This window comes from Thalia democratica, chromosome 4 (assembly GCF_965202585.1).
Source record: "Thalia democratica chromosome 4, ktThaDemo2.hap1.1, whole genome shotgun sequence".
NCBI classification, from domain to species: domain Eukaryota; kingdom Metazoa; phylum Chordata; class Thaliacea; order Salpida; family Salpidae; genus Thalia; species Thalia democratica.
Genome location: NC_139168.1, coordinates 37,039,935 through 37,064,648, shown reverse-complemented (window position 1 = coordinate 37,064,648; position 24,714 = coordinate 37,039,935). Strand labels below are relative to the sequence as shown.

The 24,714-nt window shown below is 30.6% G+C and overlaps 1 protein-coding gene across 1 annotated transcript; it reads right to left on the bottom strand.

The window, feature by feature from the left end:
- Window positions 1-260: 260 nt before the first annotated feature.
- LOC145834614 (uncharacterized) lies at window positions 261-10,296 on the bottom strand. Its single transcript, XM_082942086.1, has 28 exons — window positions 10,194-10,296; window positions 10,059-10,120; window positions 9,877-9,992; window positions 9,426-9,729; window positions 9,118-9,269; window positions 8,708-8,966; window positions 8,518-8,640; window positions 7,399-7,595; window positions 6,911-7,198; window positions 6,482-6,841; window positions 6,336-6,425; window positions 6,043-6,253; window positions 5,827-5,975; window positions 5,522-5,758; window positions 5,005-5,454; window positions 4,701-4,935; window positions 4,414-4,632; window positions 4,093-4,347; window positions 3,719-3,965; window positions 3,411-3,649; window positions 2,889-3,333; window positions 2,604-2,817; window positions 1,927-2,119; window positions 1,729-1,860; window positions 1,455-1,598; window positions 904-1,389; window positions 714-838; window positions 261-643 (listed from the first exon to the last, which is right to left on the bottom strand). Exons 2-28 carry the CDS (start codon window positions 10,117-10,119, stop codon window positions 446-448), a joined length of 6,129 nt encoding a protein of 2,042 aa, XP_082798212.1. The 5' UTR covers window position 10,120; window positions 10,194-10,296; the 3' UTR covers window positions 261-445.
- Between the last annotated feature and the right edge of the window lie 14,418 nt (window positions 10,297-24,714).

Here is a 24,714-nt window from a genome sequence, read left to right as displayed (position 1 = left end):
TAATATATGAATAAGATGAAATAGGCAATTTCAAACACTCCAGTAATTTATCAGTTTTAAAAGCAAAACATATTCAAACTGGTAATTTAATAGATAACGGTGTAGTTATATACTTAACTTAAATTGCTAACTTATGTATTCTTAAATATGTTTTCTAGTATTTACCTGTTTATATAACAAAAAATTGCTTCTAGTTAGGAATAGACAATTTTAATTTTACTATTAATTAACTAATAAAAAAAAGAAACAACTGATTTTTTTTGTTCACAAGTTTGAACATTTTATTTGCAGTAAAATTAAATTAATAAAAAAAGATGTGGTAATTAGCTATACATGGAGTTAAATACACAAAATATTTAAACAATGCATAGTGGTGAGACCGTTCCAAAATTGTTAACGTAAGAGAGATTACTAATGATGCTTATAATCTTGTAATGCTTTTAGTTTAATAATTATCATAAGCATCATAATCACCATTACTATTACTATCTTTCAATGCTTCTACTACGCAGCTACCAACTGGTACTTGTTCTTTTCCTTCGAAAACGAATTCGCAGTATCCATTTCCAGATACACGCTCGAGATCGCTCTGAGAGAAGATCACTGCGCTACCTTCGTTTCTCACAACAGTACAGAACCATGACTGCAAAAAATTAATAATAAGTTCGAAACATAACTTTTTATGTTTAATTATAGTGTGTTTAAAAACTTACAGATACGCTCTTGATCATGGTAGGTATTGAAACCTTCAAGAATGGTGATCCGGTGACCCAAGAAGCTCTAGCTTGAGCACCATTTGGCCAGGTACTGAGGAAGGCAATTTCTCCACCGGCACGAGCTATTTAAAAAATAATAATTTAGTTCAATAATTTATAACTTTATTCGCTTTAACAAGTTGCAAACCTTTTTCACAGACAGCTTGTCTACGGAAAAGACAATTATCAGTGTTGAACTTTCCGTTTGCATCAACATACACGCACTTGTTGAAATCTCCAGGTGAACCATCAGCCCAGTTGTCCAAAGCATTAACACTTCCGTCAGAGTTGACAAATACTCCAGCTTCAAGTTCGCTTGATGAACCAACCCAAGCTCCGGCAGCAACGCGTCCGACCAAAATAGCAGTTCCAAGGTCATTGACAGCCATCAAACGTGCTCCCAAACCAGTACAAGCGGCTGCAGCGTCAGCGAAAGAAGTGGCAACATCTACAACAGCAACACAAGTTTGTCCAAGAGGAGAGAATCCGGCACCACAGCCTACAGCAGTTGTGCGTGCGGAGCAAGTAGATCCATCGGCATTAAGGACAAATCCGGCACCGCATTCACAGAAGTATCCACTTAAAGTGTCGACACATTGCTGTTCACATGGGCTGCTAGCACAGTCGTCGATGCCTTGGAAATTTAAAACAGTTAATGACAATAGTCTAATATATTAAAAAATAAGAAGGTCTACATACTTGCGCAAGTTTTGTTGTCGGCTTCCAAGTACATGTTATCAGGACACAAGCATTCGTATGCTTCTTCAGTATCTTGACAAGTGTGAGTACAGCCACCGTTGTCATCGGCACACTCATCAACATTATCAACTTGATCAGGGTTTTCTGAAAATAAAAATTGAAATATAACTTATCTTAATGGTATATCTGTATTTTTTTCATTTCAGTAATCATTGTTATATAATCTTTAATCACTAAGTGATTTTTTAACTTTAATTATAGTAACAAATCTTACCGGCGATTGAGACGCAAGTACGGAGATCTCCACTAAGAACGAAATCTTCTGGGCATGAACACATGTATGAACCGTCAGTGTCAGTACAAGTATGAGAACAACCGCCATTGTCAACCAAACATTCGTCTTTGTCTAAAAAATGTATTAGTAGTTTCTTTTGTTCAGTACTTTTTAAAATATGACCTTGCACAAACTAACTCTGGCAAAGAGAAACACGGATGTTTTCGAGTACAGTAGTTTCCAAAGCAGCGAAAGAAGCAGTGGTGAAAGCACGGTCTTCGGCTCCAGATATCTTTACAACCTCAGATCTGTCGATTGTGGTACCAATACCAACGGCGTAGGTTGAAATTCCAGATGCACGAATAGCTTCACTTGGGGCAAGAACATCATCCTTAAGATTTAAAAAAAGTTTTAAACATTAAAAAAACGCTATAATCAAAAAAAGTTCGTGAAGGACAATTGTCATAAGATTTAATAAAAAACGATTGCGAAACTGAGCATTCAAATAGAGAGATAAGCGAACAAAAGAAGTTATATTACTAAACAATAGATCTTAAGTTTTCATTAAAACTTATAGCTAGTGGCAAATAATATAGAAAGTATTGTAAATATAAGAAAAATAGATGTGTCCTAATTGAAGCTTAATACCCTGCTGGTTTATCATTTAAACATTAATTTAATTATTCTTTCTATTTTCTAATAAAATAACTCTTAGTATATAGGATATAATAAAAACAGAATAAAACTTATAACAAATCTAAATTTACGTTCTGAGCTTCTTGAGTTTTTATAAGTTTATGATCACTTGATTATATATTCTTTAATGTCTACTTATAAAATTATTTTGTTTTTAAAATGATGATAAAAATACAAACCTGTGATTTTCCATCAGTAATTGTGACCAAGATTTGTGGAGCTTCTGGTCTCATTCCGTTTGCGGGTTGGAAGATATTTTCAAGAGCGTATTGGATGGCTTGGCCAGTTCTGGTTCCAGATCCTCTGTAAGGAGTTTGACGAACATCGTCCATGACTGCGTTGGCAGTTTGGCTGTCAGCAAATGTACGACGGACATCGACGTTTTTGTTGTACCTGTTTTAAAATTTAAGAATTAAAAAAAAGTTAATTTTAATATTTAAAGCATTGCAACAGAATATATGTACCTAATAAGAGCTACGTGGACCATTCCGACTCCAACCTGGAAAGCGTTTACGAGATTCTGAACGAAAGATCTCATGGTGTTAAAATTCTTGACTTTGACAGAGCTTGAAGAGTCCATGATAATAGCAAGATCGGCTTTGTTGATGTTGCATCTCTTGCTGCAAACACGTTCGGCTTCATTACACAAATGGCTGGTACAACAGCATCTGCATACATCATTATCTTCGTCACCATTACACTGTGTTGGTAAGAAAGCTTGACGTGGGTTCTGGATCTGGTTGTTTCTGCAAGCATGCTCTTGTTTGCACCTCTTGAAAATTTGTTTCTTTCCGTGGTGGACGCGAACTTCATTTTCACAAGCCTGTGAGTCTGGTCTACATACTTCCATAGGTCCAGCATTGCACTCTTCGTTAGTAGCAGCTCCGTGACATGAGAAACATGCAAATCCTATCAGAATGTAAAAGTAACATTTTAAAAACTGTCCTGTTTAGATTGTTCTTCTTTTAATTCAATTCTAAACTTACCGCAAGTTATTCCATCGTGATCCAAAGCAGTTCCTGGTGGGCAGTTACATTGGAAACCTCCAATGGTGTTTGTGCAGTTGTAGCTACAAGTGTTGACTCCTGGAGCACATTCATCAATATCAGTGCAGGTTCCGTCATCGTTCAATGTGAATCCACTTTCACAAGCGCAAATGGTGTTTTCTTCATCGACAATGCAGAGCTGTTCGCAACCACCGTTGTCAGGGAAGCAAGGATCATCACTAAAAAGTTTAGGTATTTTTTTAATTTTAATTAATCGGTTTGATAACTTTATTTATATTCCCACTTACCGGCATGTCATACCATCATCAGTCATGATGCGTCCTTCTGAGCATGAGCACTCGAAGGCTCCGTCAGTGTTCAAGCAAACATCGCTACAGCCACCGTTATCGGTCAAGCACTCGTCGATATCTTCACAAGTAACACCGTCTTCACCGACAGCATATCCAGCGTTGTGACAACCACACTCGTTTCCTCCCAAAGTGTTGATGCAAATTTCAACACATCCTCCGTTGTTTTCACGGCATTCGTCGATGTCTGAAGTTATAAGTTATTTGTTTACTTTGTTTCATATTTTCGTTTTATTCTAAACACATAATCATACAACTTTTGGTTCATTGTGAAAATTTTTTTGATTAAAGTTATTTTAATAAGGCAGTCTTACCGCAAGTGAGTCCGTCAGTAACAAGGCTGAGCTCGCCAGGGCAATAGCACATGTATCCTCCGATGGTGTTAGTACAGTTGTGAGAACAACCTCCTTGGTCGATATCTGCGCACTCATCTCTTTCGCAGATAGTTCCATCAACGAGAACGTAATCTTCTGGGAAGTCTGGGCACACACATTCAAAACCACCAGGGTAGTTTACACAAGATGCTGGTGCAACGCAGCCACCGTTGTCTACAGCGCATTCGTCAATATCTGCAAACAAATTTTATATTTATTTATTCATAAATATAGACAGTTAATAATAATTTTGTTACTAACCAACGCAAACGTCAAAGTCTTCTGATGAACCATCCCAAGCAGATGTTCCGTTAAGCATGTCGTAGACGCAGTTAAGCTTGGTAACTCCAGCATCTCCAAAGCTGGGTTCAAACCCTTCTGGGCAGACAAGTGCAGCAACACCTCCTGGAAGGATTGAACCATCCAAATCAACACCACGGAAAACAACGTTCTCAACGACGAAAGATGCACAAGTTGGTACTGTACAAAATTATAACTTAGAGTTTTGTCTTTTTAGTATTTATCTTATCTTTGAAAAAAACTCTTACATTCGTTGGGGTATGGGCACAAGTCAGCATTGCACTCAGTAGTGAAGCAGCAGCATTCGCATTTTGAGTGGATTCCGTTCACGTTGCATTGAGATGGACCTTCACCTTGGTCGCGTGGGTTTTGGACAAGATTGTTGACACAAGCAAGATCTTGTTTGCATCCCTTAGAAATAAGAACCTCAGATCCACGTGTACGCATAGTGGCGAAGCAAGCAGTCTCGCTTGGTGGACAAGTCTAAAAGTTATTTACAATAAGTAAAATAATAATAACTCAACATAAACTAGCTACTTCAAAAATACTTACAACAAGGTCGCTGCACTCTTCGTTTGATCCGACATTTTCGCAAGTGTAACATTGGATGACACAGCTCTTTCCATCAGTGTGCAAGAACATACCTTCTGGGCAAGCACACTCGAATCCTCCTTCGAAGTTGATGCAATCGTATTGGCAGCCACCGTTGTTGCGGTCGCACTCGTTGACTTCAGTACAGTTGTGCATGTCTTCGCTAAGTTCGTAACCGTCTTGGCATGAGCAGACGTAGTCGCCTCCGGGGATGCTGGTGCAAATGTGCTCACAGAGTTCAGGATGGTCACGTCCAAAGCAGCTATCAGCAACGCAAGTGAGACCGTCAGTGTCAAGTGCAAGTCCTGGTGGGCAGACACATTCGAAACTTCCTACGAGATTGACGCAATCATGTGAGCAACCGCCGTTGTCGTCAGCGCACTCATTGTAGTCTACACAATCGACTCCATCCTATAAAAATCATATTTTGACTACTACTCTAAATAATTAAGTAATCTGTCAGAAAAAAGATACTTACAACTTGGAACTCGTTGTCACACAAGCAGTGGAAACCACCAAGAGTGTTGACACAATCACCAGAGCAACCTCCGTTTCCGACAGCACATTCGTTGAGATCGCAAGTTTTACCGTCGTTAACAATTTCTTCACCTGGTGGGCACAAGCACACGTATGAACCGATAGTGTTAGCACAATCATCGGAGCAACCACCGTTGTCGTAAGCGCACTCATCGACATCACAAGTTTTACCGTCAGACTAGTAAAAACGTCAAGTTTAATAAACAGATATAGTGGTACTTAACAAAAAAAAAATCTTTAACTCACAGTCATGTAATGCTGATCTTCAGCACCAATGCAAATGCTCATATCACTAAGAAGTTCTTCGGTAAGGGCATCGAAGTTGTCAACTTGCCTGTATCTGGCTGAGACTCCTCCAGCAATTTTCAACAATTCCTTTTCGTTAGAGTTTTCAGCTGCAATGATAATATTCGGTTATAGAAGCCTATTCCCTAGTATAAAACGTGAATTTAGGCTACTTACAAACACCAATGGCAAAGTTGACGGATCCAGCAGCAACCAATTGTGCAAGGGCTTCATCCATAAATCTCTTATCAGAAGCTCTTCCATCAGTAATTACTACAGTTGCCAATGGTGCGAAAGCACGACGTCCAGAAGCAGCTGACAGCATTTCAGCGGCAGAGAACCTGATAGCGGAAGCTGTTCTAGTACCACGTCCTTCATAGACAATAGCCTGTTTTTAATGTGTTGTATTTTCAACATTTAAAATGATCTTTTTAAAACTTTTAAGGCTTAGTATGTTCACTTAAACTAACATCAAGACCTTTTTGGAAATCTTCGATGCTGTCAATTTCGTTGAAGAACATTCTTGCAACTTGGTCGTTGTTGTAAGTTACCATAGCAATCTACAAAAACAAACTGTTTGATTTTAAACAGTATTTCCCTAAAAAAAAGTACTTACCCTTGTGAAATCTTGTCCGACGGTAAAGAGGGATGCGGCGGTGTTAAGCCAGTTGACCATAGTAGCCCAGTTGTCAGGTCCGATTGAACTAGATGAGTCAACAACGAACAAAAGATCGAATACTTGGAACTGACATGGGTTTTCATTGGGACATCTGCACTCGTATGTTCCGTTTAAGTTAACGCAGTCGTGAGAACAACCTCCGTTGTTGTCAAGACACTCATTGATGTCAACACAAGGTGAGATTTCTCCAACCCAAGCACCTTCCAAAGATCTTGGTTTCAAGTTACAGAAAACTTGATCGTTTCCGTTTGCAGGTTCGTATCCGGCAGGGCAAACAATGGCGCATGAATCACCGATCTGTACATTTATACAAGAGATTTAGATAAATAAAAGTTATTACTTGATATAACTAAAAATTATACTTACAGCATTTCCTGAGCATTCAAGACTTCCTCCGTTAGGTGGAACAAGAGTGTCAGTAGATGGGCATCTTACACCATTGTCAGCATCTTCACAGTCACCAGCGGAGTTACAGTATGATTCAAAGCAACAGCACCTGCAAACAGATACCTCTCCTTCGAGTTGACATTGCTTGATATCAACAGCATCACGGGGGTTTTGGATTTGGTTGTTTGAGCAAGCTTCAGGCTGTTTGCATCTTTTGGTGATGTAAAGAAGGCCATCGACAAGACGAGTCTTAGTTTGGCAGGCAGTCTGAAATTTTATTATTCTTTAACACGCGGTAAAATAAAAATATTTTAATAATAATGCTAATTGTGTATGGTTTAAACGTTTGTTTTATGTTATTCCATTTTATTTTTATTTTATCATTAAGTATATACAGTTAAATCTTAAAAGTTTCCTATAACATAACTCAACGTCATAAAATAAATTTCACACTGCTTTCTTTTTACCTCCAAATCCGAGCAGATAACGGCTTCATTGCATTCGTCGTTGGAAAGGACATTTTCGCAAGTGTAGCAAATGGTACCACAAGTAAGACCATCATCACGAAGTCCTTGACCTTCGGGACATGAGCACAAAAATCCTCCAACGGTGTTGTTACATCCGTGTTGGCAACCCGATGTTCCTTCCAAGCATTCGTCAATATCTATTTTATATTTTGTTAAAACTATCCTAAGAAGTAGTTGACAAATAAGTTTTGAGATAGTTGTTTATATACATATTAGTTAAAAAGTTTTTATCAAAATGTTGTCGTTTTCGGCTCACGTGTAAACTTGCCTAAAGACATATACGTGGTTTCTGTTTATCGACCGCAGTATTTAGTGGCCTCTAATTTATGTACTTACAAACCGCTAAACTTTTAAAGTGGTTATAAAACTTTGATACACCTATAGTATATCTAGGTGTGTTTCTACCCGCAAAACCAAATCGTGATACGTTATGTTAAGATACATAATTTAATAAGTTACCACAAGTTTTGAAAAGTTTGTTTTTAAAGCTTGAAAATTATGGTTAAAAGTTATAGCAATTAAAGTTTCAAATGCTTTTAAAATTTGTTCAATTAGAGTTAAAAAGTTTATTAGTAAAAAAGTATTTAAAAATTGAATTTTGTACAAGGCTTGTCTCGTTTATTGTTGGTAAAAAATATTTTAAGTAATTTAAAGCAGTCATTTAAATATATAATTTAGGTCTTATATTTACGCTTAAACAAATATATTTTTTATTTCAACGCTTACCACATGCTTTTTTCTCAAAAATGTATTTTGTTACTTTTTAATAGCTTTAAGTTAAGGGTAAGTCACGTTACACCCGCCAACAAAAATATCTGGCCAGCGAAGTGTTTTTACTTTAAGACAAACTTTTACAAAACAAATAAATTTCAGCTATCTATAAAAAACATAAGTTTGTTACGATTAAAAAAGAACAAAACTTGTGGATATAAAAAGTAAGTTTCATAAACTATCACTTTTTATAGTATTCCCATTAAGTTCTATAAAAATGACACAGAAAACATGTTTGTCATTAAATAATTCATTTTATGACGGAGTGAATAGTTTATTTTTTCTAACCTACGCAGCTGACGAGATCTTCAGCAAGTTCGTATCCAGCGTCGCAAACGCAGACAAATTCTCCGCCTTCGACGTTCTGGCAAGTGTGAGCGCATGCATCGTTTCCGAAGCAGCTATCTTCAACTGTAAAAGGAATTAATTTCTAAAACAAAGTTATCTTAAATAGTTTTTTTTGTAAACTTTTACTAACCACATGAAAGTCCATCGTTTCCGAGAACAAGTCCTTCGGGGCAAGTACAGGTGTAGCTTCCAATGCTGTTTTCGCAACCACCTTCACATCCACCGTTTTCTTCCAAGCACTCGTCAACATCTTGACATTCAGTGCTTCCGCTAAGAACATATCCAGCGGGGCAATCGCAGTAGTAGGCGCCCAGAGTGTTAACGCATTCAACTTGGCAACCTCCGTTTCCGACAGCACACTCATTGACATCGTCTTCAATTTCACAAACCTTAAAAGTTTATCAATTAAAAACCAGAAACATAAATAAGTAATAAATAGCTAAATTGAAAATACAAACTTATTGTCAAACAAAAACAAAGTATAAATTATTTTTTCAACTTCGATTACTAAATCAGTTATAAACAAATTGATGATGTTACCTTTTCGAGGATTTCTCCGACAACACCGGAAAGCTCTTCGAAAGATGGGGTCATGTAGACGTTGGTGTCACTGGGTTGAGAGGCAATGGTGACTAATTCATCACCGACAACATTAGGTCCAATACCGATGGCAATGACGCGAGTAGCTTTAGCTGTAAATTAGGATAGTAGTAAAGTTTTAAAGCAATGTTATTATAATCAAACTGTTAAAAAGTGTTATAAAACCATGAGTAGAGCAATATTGTTATTTTTAGTTTATTATAGGATTCTAAAGACTATTTGTACAAAAAAATCACGTTTTAGACTACCTTTAATTGCTTTAGCTGCAGCAGCAAGACCAGCAGAATCTTGGCTTCTTCCGTCAGTGATTACAACAACTGCGGTGGGATGTCCTCTGTATCCGTTGTATGGCTGAAGTGCGTGAGCGGCAACTTCGGACAGAGCTTGGGCAGTTTTTGTGCCACGTCCGTAGTAAGGACAGTTTTGGATTTCTTCCAAGACGGCGTCCTTATCGGTCATGGTGTTCAAAAAGAACCTGTGATCGACCCAAGAGTTGTACCTGGACAAACCAACACGAACAGCGTCTTTTCCGACATCAAGGTTCGAGACAACCTGTTTAGTGTGGTTAGTCACATCACTTTTTAGGAAACTGTAGAAGTCATTCATTGAACAAAAATGTTCAACAAAATATGAATATCTCACTAAATTGCTTTTAAGTTATGTTCAAAATTGAGAAGAGATAAAACATTAGTTTCTTACTTCGTAGACGAAGTCTTTGACAAGGGCGAAGTTTTCTGTACCAATAGACGATGAAGAGTCAATGACGAACTGAAGGTCTCCAGTGAGTACGCAAGCGGACTCGGGTACTGGTGGTGCTATGAAAAAAAAAAGATTATTTATTTTTTATATGTTGAAACAAAAGTTTTTTATTGAATACTAACGTGGGACTTCTTGAGCGAAGACAACTGCCACCAAAAGGGCAACCAAAGAAATGCACCTCATTCTGTTTGTTTTGTATCAAAATAATTTATGTTAAACGTTACTATTTAATTATTAAATCGTAGTTGATTTCTTACCTGTACTAATGCAGACCTTTCTTTTATTTTTAGAGTTAAATTAAAAACTATATAAGCTTAAAATTCTAAGATCGAGGTAATTGCCCCTTCTCACTTTAACGCTGAAAAATTAAACTCGTTTCGTTAATTGTTTAAGCACCAAAAAAATACAACAGTTTTAAGTAGCTATATTTTAACATTTTAAACTACATATTCTCTTTGATAATTTTTGTCCAGCTCATCTTAACCCTTAATCTTGAAAATATTACACTTTAATTCAATTTCGGAAAGATGCTTATTCAAAAACTTAAAACATTCATTTCTAATATAACAATTACTTTTTTTAAGAATTTTTAAGCTAACTTCATAATCAAAAAGCTTTAAATTTAGTCTTAAAACAACTTTACAAGCTTGGTGTAAAACATTTTTGATTATAGTTTAGATGGAAAATTAAGCTTTTTAAATAGGAATTAAAAAGGCCTGGAGGCATGTCAACAAAGCATACATTTCTTTATTAATGTTTTCTTAATTGGAAAAAATAACACATAAAATGACTTTAAGCGTTTGAAACACTAACAGCCACAAAATAAAACCATAAAACGTGGAATTGTGTAAGCAGTCTTTCTGAAAGATAAAAATTTTGTTCAAGTAAAAGTTCATTAAAACTTTTGATTTTTAATACTTTTTAGTTATTTGAAAAGTTTTGTAAACGTAATCTAGATACGAAAACTAGCACACAATTAAATTATTATCTACTTACATTATTGCCTCTACTTAGTCTAAGTTGAAAAAAAATTATATTAAACTAAGGCTGCTGTTTTGTTTATTATTAAATTAAATAATAAAATGAACGTAAGTAAAGTAAAGTCAAGTAAGTAGCAACTATGTTGTTAAACATCCTTACAAGTTTTACATGGTACCAGTTAAGTACGGTAGTTTTCTTACTTTTCTTTGAAATTTCGATCAAATATTTTTGTAGATCATGTTGTTTTTCATGTCATAAATGCTATAACATAATGTTCCAACGAAAGCTATTAAATTTTTAACATAATTAAAAAAAAATAAAAGTTCTAAACTTAAGATTTATAATTAAATTTGATAATAACTTTGGTTTTGCATTTTATAAATTCTAAAATAACTGCAAAATTTTCATTAAACACTATTTGTATTTAACTTTTAACACTGTAGCATCTTAATGTCATAGTTGATTTAAAGTTTATGATCTAGTTGCTAACAGTTATATTATTACTTATCTGGAACTATAGTTTAATATTGTTAGATATTTCAATTGGGTTGTTTAACATATAAGTTTGTTGTAACTTTTTATTAGTTTTCAAAATTTATCTTCATAAGACTACAATTTTGTTAAATTAAAGCTACTTATGTTTATAAAATCAATACTAGCCAGAAAAAAAAAAACTACTGCTTAAAGTGTAAACTTTTCAGAACTTTTCTTTAGATAATAAATTGGGTCACGTTAAAGAAAACAAAAGTAATATTTTCAGCAGTATCTTAATTTTTGAACTTTAAAATAGACAGATATTATAAATAAGTATATCAAAACTTAATAAAACACGTTTTATTTGAAAAAATGTTAAACAGCATCTAAATTATACCTAAAAACCTTTGTAATAATTATAATTGTATGAATTTACTTTCTAGTAAAAGTTTTCAAGTGTAAAAATTCACAAGAGAAAACTTGTTTTTAAAACAATTGTTGTAACTTTTGAGCGAAAACAAAACTAACAAGTTTACAAATGTTTTCTGTTACGTGCAAAATTTTTAATACGGTTTTATTTGTAGATCAACTAGGTTATTTTGTAAAGGTAAATAATTATTCTAGATTGGATTTACCTTAAAAAAGCTTAAACCAGTTTTAAAAGTTGTTTTTTTTGAATCAAATTAAAAAAAAAAATTAAATAAAACTAAAGTAAATAATTTTTTCAGTTTTATTTTTGTTTTGAACATTATTGTTTCGACCTATTTAAATATAAATTGTATCATATACTGAAAAGATCATGGTTTAGATATATGACTCAAAGCTTTCAATATGCTTTTAGTTTTGTTATTGCATTTTTTAGAATGTTTGGTCAAATAACTCCGACCAATTTTAATAAAACAATACAATACATAAATTTATATACTTTAGTATTTTTGTTACATCTTATTTTGTTGTTAAACAAACTTGTTATTACATTTATTTTGGCAACTTTACCGAGCCTTTCATACAAGTTTAAGTTTTAAGTATGAAAGAAAACTTGTAACAACAGATAAAATGTTGCGAACAAACAGCTTAGGTAATTTGTTTACAACGTACAAACATTATTTGTTTTTTTTACAGCCACGCAAAAAAAATCAATTATTAAATTAGTTTTGTATTCAATTTGCTTAATTTAATTAGTTATAGCTTTATTTAAAAATCCCTGTACCAAACTATATAAGATTGTTGAATGAAGTTATGCTTAATAAACTTTTTTTTTTCAACAAAGGTTTTAATATTAACCTGTAAAGTATTTATTCAAAAGCTTGTGCAATATTTTATATAAAAAAATAACATTTTTTACTCACTAAACACTCAAAATGATCATATATTTTATTATTTGGTTTTTGAGCAACTTAATAAAAGTTTCAGTTGTAAAAAAATATTTTTCTTTGTTTTAAACAAATTAAAATTAAGCCTAGATTTAAAGTAAAAAATAGTTTTTTCCTAGATTTTAAAATTGTATAAATTTAAAAACATTTTGTATCGGGTGTTATTTGCATCGGGTGCACTTCACATGTCAAACTTTTATTTTACTATAGTTAAATGATAATAATAAAAGACCCGCAATCAGCCGAGATTGGCTTAGCGTAACTGTGCATAGAAAATAAAAATAAATGATAATAATAAACTTAAAGCACAGTGGTTCAATAGATAGAACAAACAGATAATAAGCAAAAATGAAAATAAAATTAACCTTACTTCTAAATGCTTCATTTCTTTGGGTTCTTAAAGTATTCTTTTTCTGTTTCTTTCAGTCTTTTGTGTACAGTAGATCTTCATTTAGCGCGGTCATTTGCAAGCAACTCCCACTCATCAGTTCTTATTTCAATTTTTTTTAGGTCGCGGTTGCATACGTCCTTAAACCGTAATTTTGGATGACCTCGGTTGCGTTTGCCAACGACCAACTCGCCATTCAACAGAGACTTTGGGCTTCGCTCTACACCAATTCTTAGAACATGACCAAGTCAGTAAAGCCTCCACTGACTGAGGGTAAAGTACATGGTGGTAAGACTAGTACGTCACAATACTTTCTCGTTGGTGATCTTTTGTTGCCATGCAATTCTAAGGATGCGACGAAGGCATTGTAGGTGGAAGGTATTGATTTCCTTCTCCTGCACGCCAGACAAAGTCCATGTTTTGCTACCGTATAGCAGAGTACTGCATACACAGGAACAATAAACTAGTTCAATATGTTTCTACAATATGTCCCCATAAGTTTTAACTTTACACCAGGCTTAAACTTAAAAAGTTTCTGTGTTACAAAATATTTTTTTGAAGTCTAAAGAAGTAGAAACTTTACGCTAAGTAATCAGGAATATTTGTTATTTTTACAAGATTATTGTCCTACGATGGACCCAGGCGTCAAAACCTAGGCCACTTGAACTGAAACACACATAAGAAAGGACAAAAAAGAAAACATATACAGCACAAAAAATTCATATTGTTGAAAACTGATAGATAAACATTTAAAAAAGTTTAGCACATAAAACGTGTACTAATTAAATTAATTACGATTTAGAGTAGAAAATTTTCTGAATATCTTGTTAAAATTGTCTATTCACCTCTTTCAAAAAGTCTTCTTTGCAAAATTCAGCTGAACATTCTGAAACGCAAAAGTCAAATTTTTCAGTAAAAGTTAGCAACATAGTCTGAATCATCGTCAAAACTTGAGTATAATTTCAATTAGTATAGCTTTTGTTTTGTTGAAATAGATAAAATTGAAAGTAGTTCGAATAGAAACTGATTGAATAGGAATTATGAAGTAGTAAATAGCTTTAATAAAAATTAACAGGATGGGAACTGATCGGATGTAAAGTTATTTAGATATAAATTGATAGATTAAAATTCAATTTTACAGGATTAATCAGATTGGAAATATTTAAAAAAATGATTCGGGTAGTAACTGATCCAAATCGGAATTAATAGCATACCGAACTAGGATTAGTGTGAAAAAAATTAAAAATTGTTTTTTTATTTAAAATGTTTTATTAATTGATTCAAGTTTTAAAACTACAACACTGGAATTTTCAAAGTAAAGATTTTATGTACAAAGAAAGAGTTTGTAGAAATGAAAACTGGAAAGTTAATTCGTATATAATCAAAAGATAATTCTGTGAAATCAATTAGTAAAATGTATTTTTTAAATAGTAGTTATAGATTTGATTAAGGGTAGAAAATTATTTTTGTATATATAAATTTTAAAACTTTATTTTACTGACTAGTTCAAAACTACAAAAACATTACTTACAAAAATATTTAAGACAACTAAAGTCTAAAATAGAAATTGATAAATTGTAAAATTCAATAATTTTAATTATGACAGTTTAAATTCTGAAAGTTTTGATTACGACATTTCGAACTACAACTCAAATTTCGATAGTTCAAATTAATACCATTTAAGCTTTTATAAGTCATATTACAACAACTCAAATTGCTATAATTTAAACCAGGACGTTAAATCTACAACGCGTTTAACTTTTACTTATTTATTTTCAATGAACATGATGACACACCTAAATTTTATTTATTGAGATTTCTTCTTATTAGTTTCATCATTTTTAATTTTCATAAAAGTTTAGCACCTTTTACTAAGTATTTTTTAAGATATGAGTTGGCAACTTTCATGGGTCCCTTTCATTAGATTTACTAGAAAAAATATTTTTTCGGCCGGAACTATTAAACAGGTCTTCGTAGAATGCCTAACTTAAAAAAATTGTAGTATGAATATTTTAAAAACTCTTAACGAGCAAAATTGTTATAAAGTTGTCACTTAGTAAAAAAAACACTGTGTATTGAAGACCAAACTAAGAATTTGTTTTTTTGTTTTTAAATTTATTTAAAACTGAAACTTATTTAAATTTCACAAATAGTTTTAGCTGAAGATTTTTAAATACCACGCTGGTTCCGGCCTGCGGGCTGTACGTTACCCAACCATAATTTAAGACAGTTAAAACAGTATCAGTTTTTTTGTGATGTTTACACTACGTGACCCTTTTGTTTTTGTTTTAATTACTGACACTTAATTTATTAAATGCATCCCTAAACTTTTTAATACTAATAATCATTTTATTCTTTGTTCGAAAGAAACATCAGGAACTAGTTTTTAAGTTTTTAAACAGTAAAATTTCAACTTTTGTAAATTTTGTACAACTATACTTTCTTAAACACAAAGTTTGTACTTGCAAAACACAACAACAAATAAATAAGCTAATACAAGGGTGCTTTTATATGGTGACATTTTTACTTTTTATAATTCTATTTAAGCTTTTGTTATAGGTTAAAGTTTATTAAAGTGTAAGATAAATTTTTTAATTAGTGAAAGTTAAATATTTTGCACATCGTGAGTTTTTTAATTGACAGATGCTAAAAAAATTATATAAAGTTTAAAATAAAACCATTTAAACTAAATTAGTCATGTTATTTTTATTAAGTGACATGTAAACTAGCTTTTTGATAAATGTCAAACTGTTCAAACTAAAAAATTATATTTTTACGAAGGTATTGATAATAACACTTTTATTACTCATAAAGGCTTTAAGTTTAAAGTAGTTATGTTCTAATTAGGGTGGGCAACGTATGACACGTTGGCTGTATCGGACCAAATGCTGATAACTCTGGCCCACAACGTATTTTTTAGCTTTAAGACATCTTGTGCGTGCAGATCAAACAAGGTTGAATTTTTTTATGATAAATGTAATAAAAAAAGTTTCAAACAACATTTTTGACACCTAATAGTTCTATTTTAATAAGATTTTATTTAACTGATGATCTCGTTTGATTAAGTTCAGGCGAGTGAAACATTGTATTATAATAAACTTTAAAATTTTGAATTGATCATTCTCCTTATACTTAAGTCGAGAACTTTAATTGTTATCTATCAAGTAAAAAGTACACAACGATTATTCAATTACAATTCTACTTTTATAGATGTATGTTTTTATTTTTATAGTGTAGTTTTTCAAAATTACACGACACGCTTAAAACTATTTTAACAAGTTTAATTCACAAAGTATTTATTATTGTTAGTTTGGCGCCCCGACAAAAATAAAATTATTCTACCCATATTCTAGACCTAGATGGTGACAGTTGTATGTTTTTTAATTTTCATTCATATGATCAAGTTAAAGCATATCAAAATCAGGAAGAAAGTATTTTCTTAAAGTGTTATTTTTTTAATGACTAGTTTATGTTTTCAGGATTATTTTTTTTAGTCTACAATTAGTGGAATTTATACATTTAATTTTCATTAATCTTTAAACTGTAAAACCGGTGAGGTTATATACAGTTATAATAACGAAACTAAAGTAATATAAAATTGTTTTACAAGGTAAAGCTTTAACTGTTTATTTGAGTGAAAACTTAACCTTTAAGTATATTAACAACTTTATATTTTTTTTATTAATGTATTAGAATATTCTTTTTAGATAAAAATTTTTCAAATATTTATTTAAGAAAGTCTGTTCATGTAACATAAAATAAAACTTCTAGTTTAAAAAGAACACGCGGAGTAGAACTTTATTCTGAAAGAAAGATGTTTAATTTGTTTAGTGATTCTAATACTGCATATTTAAGAGTTATTGTGTAAAATTGATGATATTGAAAATTTCTTAATGAATTTAGTTATTTTTTATAAACAATGTGTACACTTTAACAACTAAAATAAATTTAAAATTGTTAACACAAAACAAAAATATTTTTGCACAAGTGCTAGTTTAGTTTTACTTAAGTAGGAGTAAATTGCTAAAATATGTTATTTATACATATAATTAGTTACCATAGTGTAGGGTTGGCAATATTTTATAAGTCGCGGGTCAATTTTTGTTCATAAAGTTGACCACAGGCCGCACTGTACAGAAAAAAGTCTTGAACGGGCTCCAGTTTCATATAATAACTGAATATAAAATTACTATTTTTAACAAAAATGTGGTAAGATAATTGTTAATAAATAAAGTTTATTCTGGAAAAGACGTTAAAATGAACTAAAGTGGTGTACAACTCGAAAACCGAAAAGTTTTTCCGTACACCAGGTCCTTAGAACAACTATTTTGAGCGATTTTTTCAACTATTAAAGTTAAAGCTTAATTTTAAGCTTTTATCAATGTTTTTGTTAAAAAAAAGTATTTAACTTAAAAGTCTATTGCAGTCCGCAAAGTTTAGATTTTCATGCAGCATATAGTCTGCGAGCCACAGTTTGCATAATTGTAATATACTGATAATTTATTGATAATTAAAAACTTTGATAGAGTTTGGAGTTTTAGCTTTAATCAGTAAATCAATAGAGATTTTAGTGCATATATTTTTATTTTATTCAGCTAAAAATCATGCAAATAAAAAGTATAAGAATACGTTTTGGGTAAAATAAACATTAACAACATAATAGCATCAAAATTTTTTTTTACAAAACAATCAGAGAATGTTTTTCAGATTAATAAAAATCTTTATTTAGTAACATACTTCTCCGATCTTACTTTTTGATCATATTTTTCGACTAATTTTGTTTACAACGTTTTATTGTAACCACATTGTCTATCTAATTATACATTTTTCGTATTATGCAACAAGTGTTTCCTCAAAAACTTCAAATTACTAATGAAGTCATACTGGTTTATTGACTAAAACTAAAACTTTATTGTAGTCCTAAAAATTTTTAAATAAAAAAATGTAAGTTTCACTAAAGAAATATCAAGGACAAATTTATTAATTCTATTCGAAGAAAAGCTCTTCTAGTTGTTAAGTTTTGTAAAAAAAAAATAAATCCCATCAAACAAAATATACATTGTACGTAAAAAGAATTGGAATTTTGTTAAGAAAGTTAAATTTAAACTTAAAAATTTAGCAGAATTTTTTAAAGCTTTGGAACATTTAATACTCAAATTTCTACAAAACAACAAAATAGGAACACATCAAAATGCTAATTACTGCTGTTAGAAAAAAATAACATAAATTAGAAAATTTAAAGATTTAGTAAATTCTATTAACGAAGAAGCAAATAAACTTTTGAAGCTTGAAGACTGAAACTACAAAGGCAACTTGAACAGATATCAGTAACAAGACTGATCAATCTGACATACTCGGAAATAAGTTACATAAGCTAAATAACTTTAGAGAACTCCAACAAAAAAATGTAAATCTGATAAACTAAATCAGTTGACTAGCAGTGAGTAAGTTGTACAGTTGTATGAAACACTAAGATAAACTAGATAAAAGTTATAAAATTCCATTAAAAAAATTCTATCCCTAAGTATAAAGGGAACTTTGATAGAAAGAGCTGGAACTAGCAATGAAATAAAAATTTTAGCAAAGTCGGTCCTAACCAATCAACGATCAGTACGATGCAAATATATAAAGTATATATAAAAGTTTCAGCGATGGAACTTATACTTTTGGTATAACAATGAGATTAAAATATGCAGAAGTGTGTCAAATAGCCGGACATTAGAGTGAATCTGTTGCCCCTCAAAAATGAAAGTTTTGGAATTTAACTTAGTAAAATTTATTGACGTTGGGAAATCGCATGGATAGAAAGTAAAAAAAATAAGCTTCCTAGCTTTAAGTTTGCTGGAGCAAAATACTTTTGAAAGTTTAGCTTTTAACTGGTATTTTTATAAAGGGGAAAAAGACTATTTCACTAAAAATCTACTTTCTCCCACGTTTGTTCAGATAATTACCGGAAACGGCTAGGAAATGTTCCTTGCTATATTTAGAAAGTTCTGTCTCAACAAAATTAAAACAGAAAAAAAAATTATGGCAAAAATTACAAAAATAAAATCAGTTATTTTTTTTTTTTTTTTTTAATAATTTTTTTATGTTTTTTTTTTCACTCATTTTAAAATTTTGTTATTATCAACTATTTACATCACAAAATGAGATTTCATGTATGTAGAAGAAAAAAAAAATGTTTATGTTATTTTCGCATAATTTTTATTTTTATTTTTCTAAATTTTGTTATAACAAAATATCTAAATATAGCAAGGAACATTTCCTAGCCGTTTCAAGTAATTATCTCAAAAAACGTAAGAGAAAATAGATTTTTAGTGAAAAAGTCTTTTTTCCCCTTCATAAATATACCAATATAAAACTAAATTTTCAAAAATAATTTACATCAGAAAACTTAAAGCTAGGATACTATTTTTTTTTGTGCTTTCTATTCATGTGATTTTCCAACGTCAAAAAATTTTACTAAGCGAAATTCAAAAGTTGGGGTAACAGAATCACCCTACCGGACATTATTTGCTAGAAAGGTTAAAACACAAATAAGACTAAGTAGAGATAACAGATTATTAGCGATAAAAAAACAACAAGATGAAACAGCAGAAAATAAAAACAAACACGAAATTTTCAGGTAGTTAGAATCAAAGCTACATTCGATAAGTCATGCAAGCACTGATGGTAAACTTTCTAGATTTCAACTACACTACAAAAATTCCTGTTACACCTCCAAAAATTTTAACAACCAAATCAGCTATGCCTTACTCAATGTTTAATAAACCTCACACCCAGCAGTAAAATAAAACAACTTGAGATTTAGTAGTCATGGGAGATTTGACAGTGCAGAAAAAGTTACAAACAACCCACTAAAATCAAAGGTATCAAAAAACGAAATGAGTTATGAAGACTTAAAAGAAAAGAAATAGAAAACGTAATAGTATATAACTTTACCCTAAATCTTGTAAATCTGTGATCACCAATGCAGAAAATTGTTTTTATTCAAATAACGTAAAATTAATCTACAGTTCCAAGCCGAACATCACAAGCCACAACAAAGGCTAATACTAACAAACAACAATGATTCTATTTTATCCTGCAACTACAATAAAAAAGCCATGCCTTTATAGGGAAGTACTTACTGAAAACAAAACGTTTTAATTTACCAAAATTTTCTATAGCCAAAATCAAAACAGACAGTGAAACCAAAGTTTACGTTAGGTAAAGAATTATTCAATTTAAGAAAGTATAACAACCCATGAAACTACATTTGATCCAAAACTGAAAACAAAAACTATACGTACAAGAAACTAAACTTAATAAACATATTCACAAATTTGCCAGTAACAAAGTAGGATATGAGATAAGCTGGAAAGTTTTTCATCTGAGATCAAAGCGTCGAAATCAACAAATATTTACTAAAACAAAACAAAATATACAAAATGCTGGTAGTAAATGTTGGTTTTTAATAAAAATACAAAACGAAGCAAGTTCGTTTGGGTACAATAAAAACAACTACAAAAATAACTTAAATTATCAAAACTAACGATTTTTCTTTGTGCTATGAACAACACAGTTCGACAAAATTCTGAAAAATAAACATAAGTACTTCGAAAAATAGAAGATATAAGAGGTATAGATTTATGTTTTCTAATAAAGTTTAAACGCATATATTTATACTAGTTTTTTACTAACTAATGAATATTTGTAGGTGTTTCAATTCGTACTTATAAAAAACACATTTTTAACTCTTTATATATTCTACATTTTAAAGCACTTACATTTTTTGTACTGAGAAACGTCGCTAACTTTATTATATACTAATATAAAATATTGTTAATTTGTAAAACCGTAAACACTTTACTAATATGCATCAAAACTTTAAGCTTATTTAAACGCTACTTCAATAATACACCAATGTTTATTGGTACAGTTCTTTTTAACTATGGTATAATTTGTAGTCGAAAAATAAAATAACAACATTGAAAAGATAGTATAAAACATCGATAAATAGCTTGTTGTAGTGCATCTCTGGATGTGAATCTGTGCACAAAAGTTTGTGTATAGAGTAGTTGTTTTACTAGGCACAAAAATTTTTGTCGGATTATTTTTAACCTTAGTTTACTTTAAAACTCATTTTGACGGGTAGGAGTCAAATACGCACGAAGACGCTTTTGTACGAGGGGTCACTTTTGCACGAAGACACTTTTGCACGGGTTGAATTTTTATTTTGATTTACTAAAATTTTTTATTGATTTTAATTTTTTTTTGATTAATTTTTCTTTTACTACCACTGTTACCTCTAACCCTTACCCTCAGTCGGTAACTTTTTTTTTTATTAACTTTGTTATTATGATTGTTTTTTTGTTTGTTTTTAACTTTTATTAGTAATTTCTATAAGTTATTATTTGTTTTTTATTACATATTTTTACTATCACTGTTATCCCTAACCCTTACCCTCGCTTAATAACTTTTTTTTTTAATACTTACTATTATTTATTTTTTATTATTTTTTTTTATTTGTTTTTTTTTTTCTTAATAATAATTGTTGTTATTTTTTTCTTATTACTATTATTTTTACTATCACTGTTACCCCTAACCCTTACCCTCGGTCAGTAACTTTTTTTTTCTTGTTTTTTTATAATGTTTATTTTTTCATTTTTATACTCTCGTGCAAAAGTGTCTTCGTGCAAATTTGACCTTTCGTGCATATTTGACCCGTTCTACATTTTGATAGTTTCTAAGAAGTTTTAATATGTTATGTACCAATAAATACTTTTTAAACATACTCAAAATAATTAAAACAACAAAATGTATACTGAACACTCTTATACACACAGAGAATTTTTTAAATATTTTTTTGTGTATAGCTTTTGATGGCTTTGTGAGCTACTGCTGTATTGTATATACATTTTTTAGTTATAATAGTTTATTTAGAACAATATTTTTATAATTTGAAAATACCACGTCAATGATTTTGACTACAAAGCCTGACTAGTTTGTTTGAATAAGGGTTTTTGATAGCTGTATTATTTTTTAAACTTTACTTTTTTCAAAAAAAGGTAATGTTAAAACAGGGGTCGGTAAACTGGGACAAAACTTAGTCCAACTTTAAACTTTAAAGAATTAAACATTTAAGTACTAAGAACAAAGTTTTGTAGGCAACGAACCATTGAATGCTCAATATAATATAATAAATATGTTTTTGCTGAACATAAGCTCATTACTAAAAAGGTTAATTATAATATACCAACTCAAATTAAATTATCTTGCATCTAAAGTAAACAGAGGACTAGCAACTCGAGATGAGGAAATTTCATTAAAAATTACTGGCTTTAAAGCCAATGTTTTTTTATTTAGAGTTTCAAAACAAAATTAAAATTTCGTTTACAACAGAAGTTATGGAAGTTGGCACGAGAAGATTTCAAGGGTCTTTTCATGGATCATATTATGATGTCTTTTACAGCAGGAAATCATCCATCAAAGAACAAACATTTAAAATATACTTTCACATAAAATTATTTTAATTTTTTGTGCAAAAAATATGCTTTAAAATTTTGTAAGATAAATTTAGTCAGTATACCTATCTTATTTTTGAGTTTTTTACAGAAGAAAATGTATTTTATAAGCTTTTTTATCGTTAAGCTAGTGAACTTTGAAAGATTTAAGTATTTTACTGACAAACTGAAGGTAAAAAAATATATATATTTATAAATAATAAGTTTAACAGATGTTGAAAAGGTTAAAAATATTTGTCACAAACCCTTAAAATAAATTTTTATCGTTTTTAGACACTTGTAACCGTATTCTATGACACGCTTAAAATATTTGGTTCTAAGAGCTGGTGTACGAAGAACCTTTTGGTTATCGAGTCGCACACCACGGATACCTTTTAGCGTCTTGTCAAGGACTATAGAAGTTATCATTTAAATTTTATTGAATAGTTTAAGTAGAATATGTTATTTTCAATTTTTTAAATTTTACATTTGACTTCTATTGAGCATTTTAAAGTTTAAAATAAACTTGTTTGTTAGATAAAAACGCACAAAGCAAAACATTTTAGAAAGGTGCTATTTTATGGATGACGCCTTTTGTTCTGATGGGAAATATCTTAGTTAGTAAGAAAAAATCTTTTGACGTAATTAATTGACATTTTTATTGAGTAAGTTTTTATAAAAACACTGATTTTATTCTAGTTTTCACCTACATTTCCGCTCCAATCCGTTTTGTATCCACTGTGAAGTATCAATAAAATATAATCGGAACTAAATATCAATAAAAAGCTAAAAACGCTTTCCAAAATCTTTGAAAGAAATGAAAATTTAACTTCTTTGTATGAAATCATGAAACCAAGTTAAAGTTTAGTAAAAACGAAAGCGAAAGTACGACTATAACGTGCAAATTAGCATAGGAGTTAACGTCAGCTAGCTAAAGTCTAAAAAAGTTATGGCAAAATTAAATAAGATGCATATTTTTCTAGTTTTTTTTTTCTATTCTTAAGTTTCAAAATATGTTTTATTTAACTGTTATTTCTTGAAAATTTAGCCACTTTTAGTTTTTAATTTGCTTTAACACGAGGCATTCAGCCTTTTTTACGGTAAAACTTGTAAACAACTTTTTAAAACAAACATCATACACGTTTTTAATTTCAAACCCATTTAAGTTTAACTTGTGAATTAAAGCTACGTCAGTATAAAATACTAAACTGATAAAACTTCTATATGAAAAAGCATTAAAATACTAAATTTTTTCTTTAACTTAAAGCTTTTACATACATTTAAAGATAGGCATAAGTTTAATTTTTTAGTATTACTAAGTTAGAGATTTTAACAAAAAAAATGTAAATAGAAAGCTAGAGTGAAATGACATAAAACATCAACAAAATTTCAAAACAAAGCAGTTTTTCAGCACTTCTTTGAAAAATAACTTAAGACAAATTTGTTAGATCGAGAAATATATGAAATTTATAGTCAAAAACTTTTACAAATCTTTTTGAAATGAAGATCTAAAAACGGTCTCAGTAACAATTGGCTAGATATTTCAGACAAACAATATATATTCCGACGCCTGTTATGGACATTGAAAAAGTCAACTTGAAACTAAAACTACAACTGCGGCCCGCGAAGTTTTTTATTTTTGATTTTTTTTCCGCTACTACCAGATGCCACTCTGAAGTAGAGTTAGATTTTTAGAGTTTACAGTACATAACTGTAGAATAAACGGTTAGTAGCTGTGAATTTTAAAGGAACTGTTGTAATTTCTAAAAAATATACACTAACCATATTATAATATTTTTATATAAATATTTTGTAGTAGAAATTTAAACTTTCAACAGTTTTAATAAAAAAGCTTTTAAGTTTTAACATAATTTTATGTGTATTATACAGCACTACTTATTAAGCGTAAATCTAATTATTTTAGTCTGTTTTAGACGAGGCTGTTTGACAGAACAGTTTTAGTAATTTCTAAGGTTCCTACTAAACATCTTGTATTATATTGACAATGCTTTTAAACATTTTTTATACCTGTTTATTAATCTGTGAACAAAATTATGCTTAAAACACTAAAGAGATT

Excerpts from the sequence above, each read along its gene's own strand:
- LOC145834614 (XM_082942086.1), bottom strand. The coding sequence starts at position 10,119 with ATGAGGTGCATTTCTTTGGTTGCCCTTTTGGTGGCAGTTGTCTTCGCT. Across the intron at positions 6,426-6,481 it reads TCGGACAAGATTTCACAAGG|ATTGCTATGGTAACTTACAA; the intron begins GTAAGTACTTTT and ends TTGTTTTTGTAG. Across the intron at positions 2,120-2,603 it reads TTACTGATGGAAAATCACAG|GATGATGTTCTTGCCCCAAG; the intron begins GTTTGTATTTTT and ends TTAAATCTTAAG.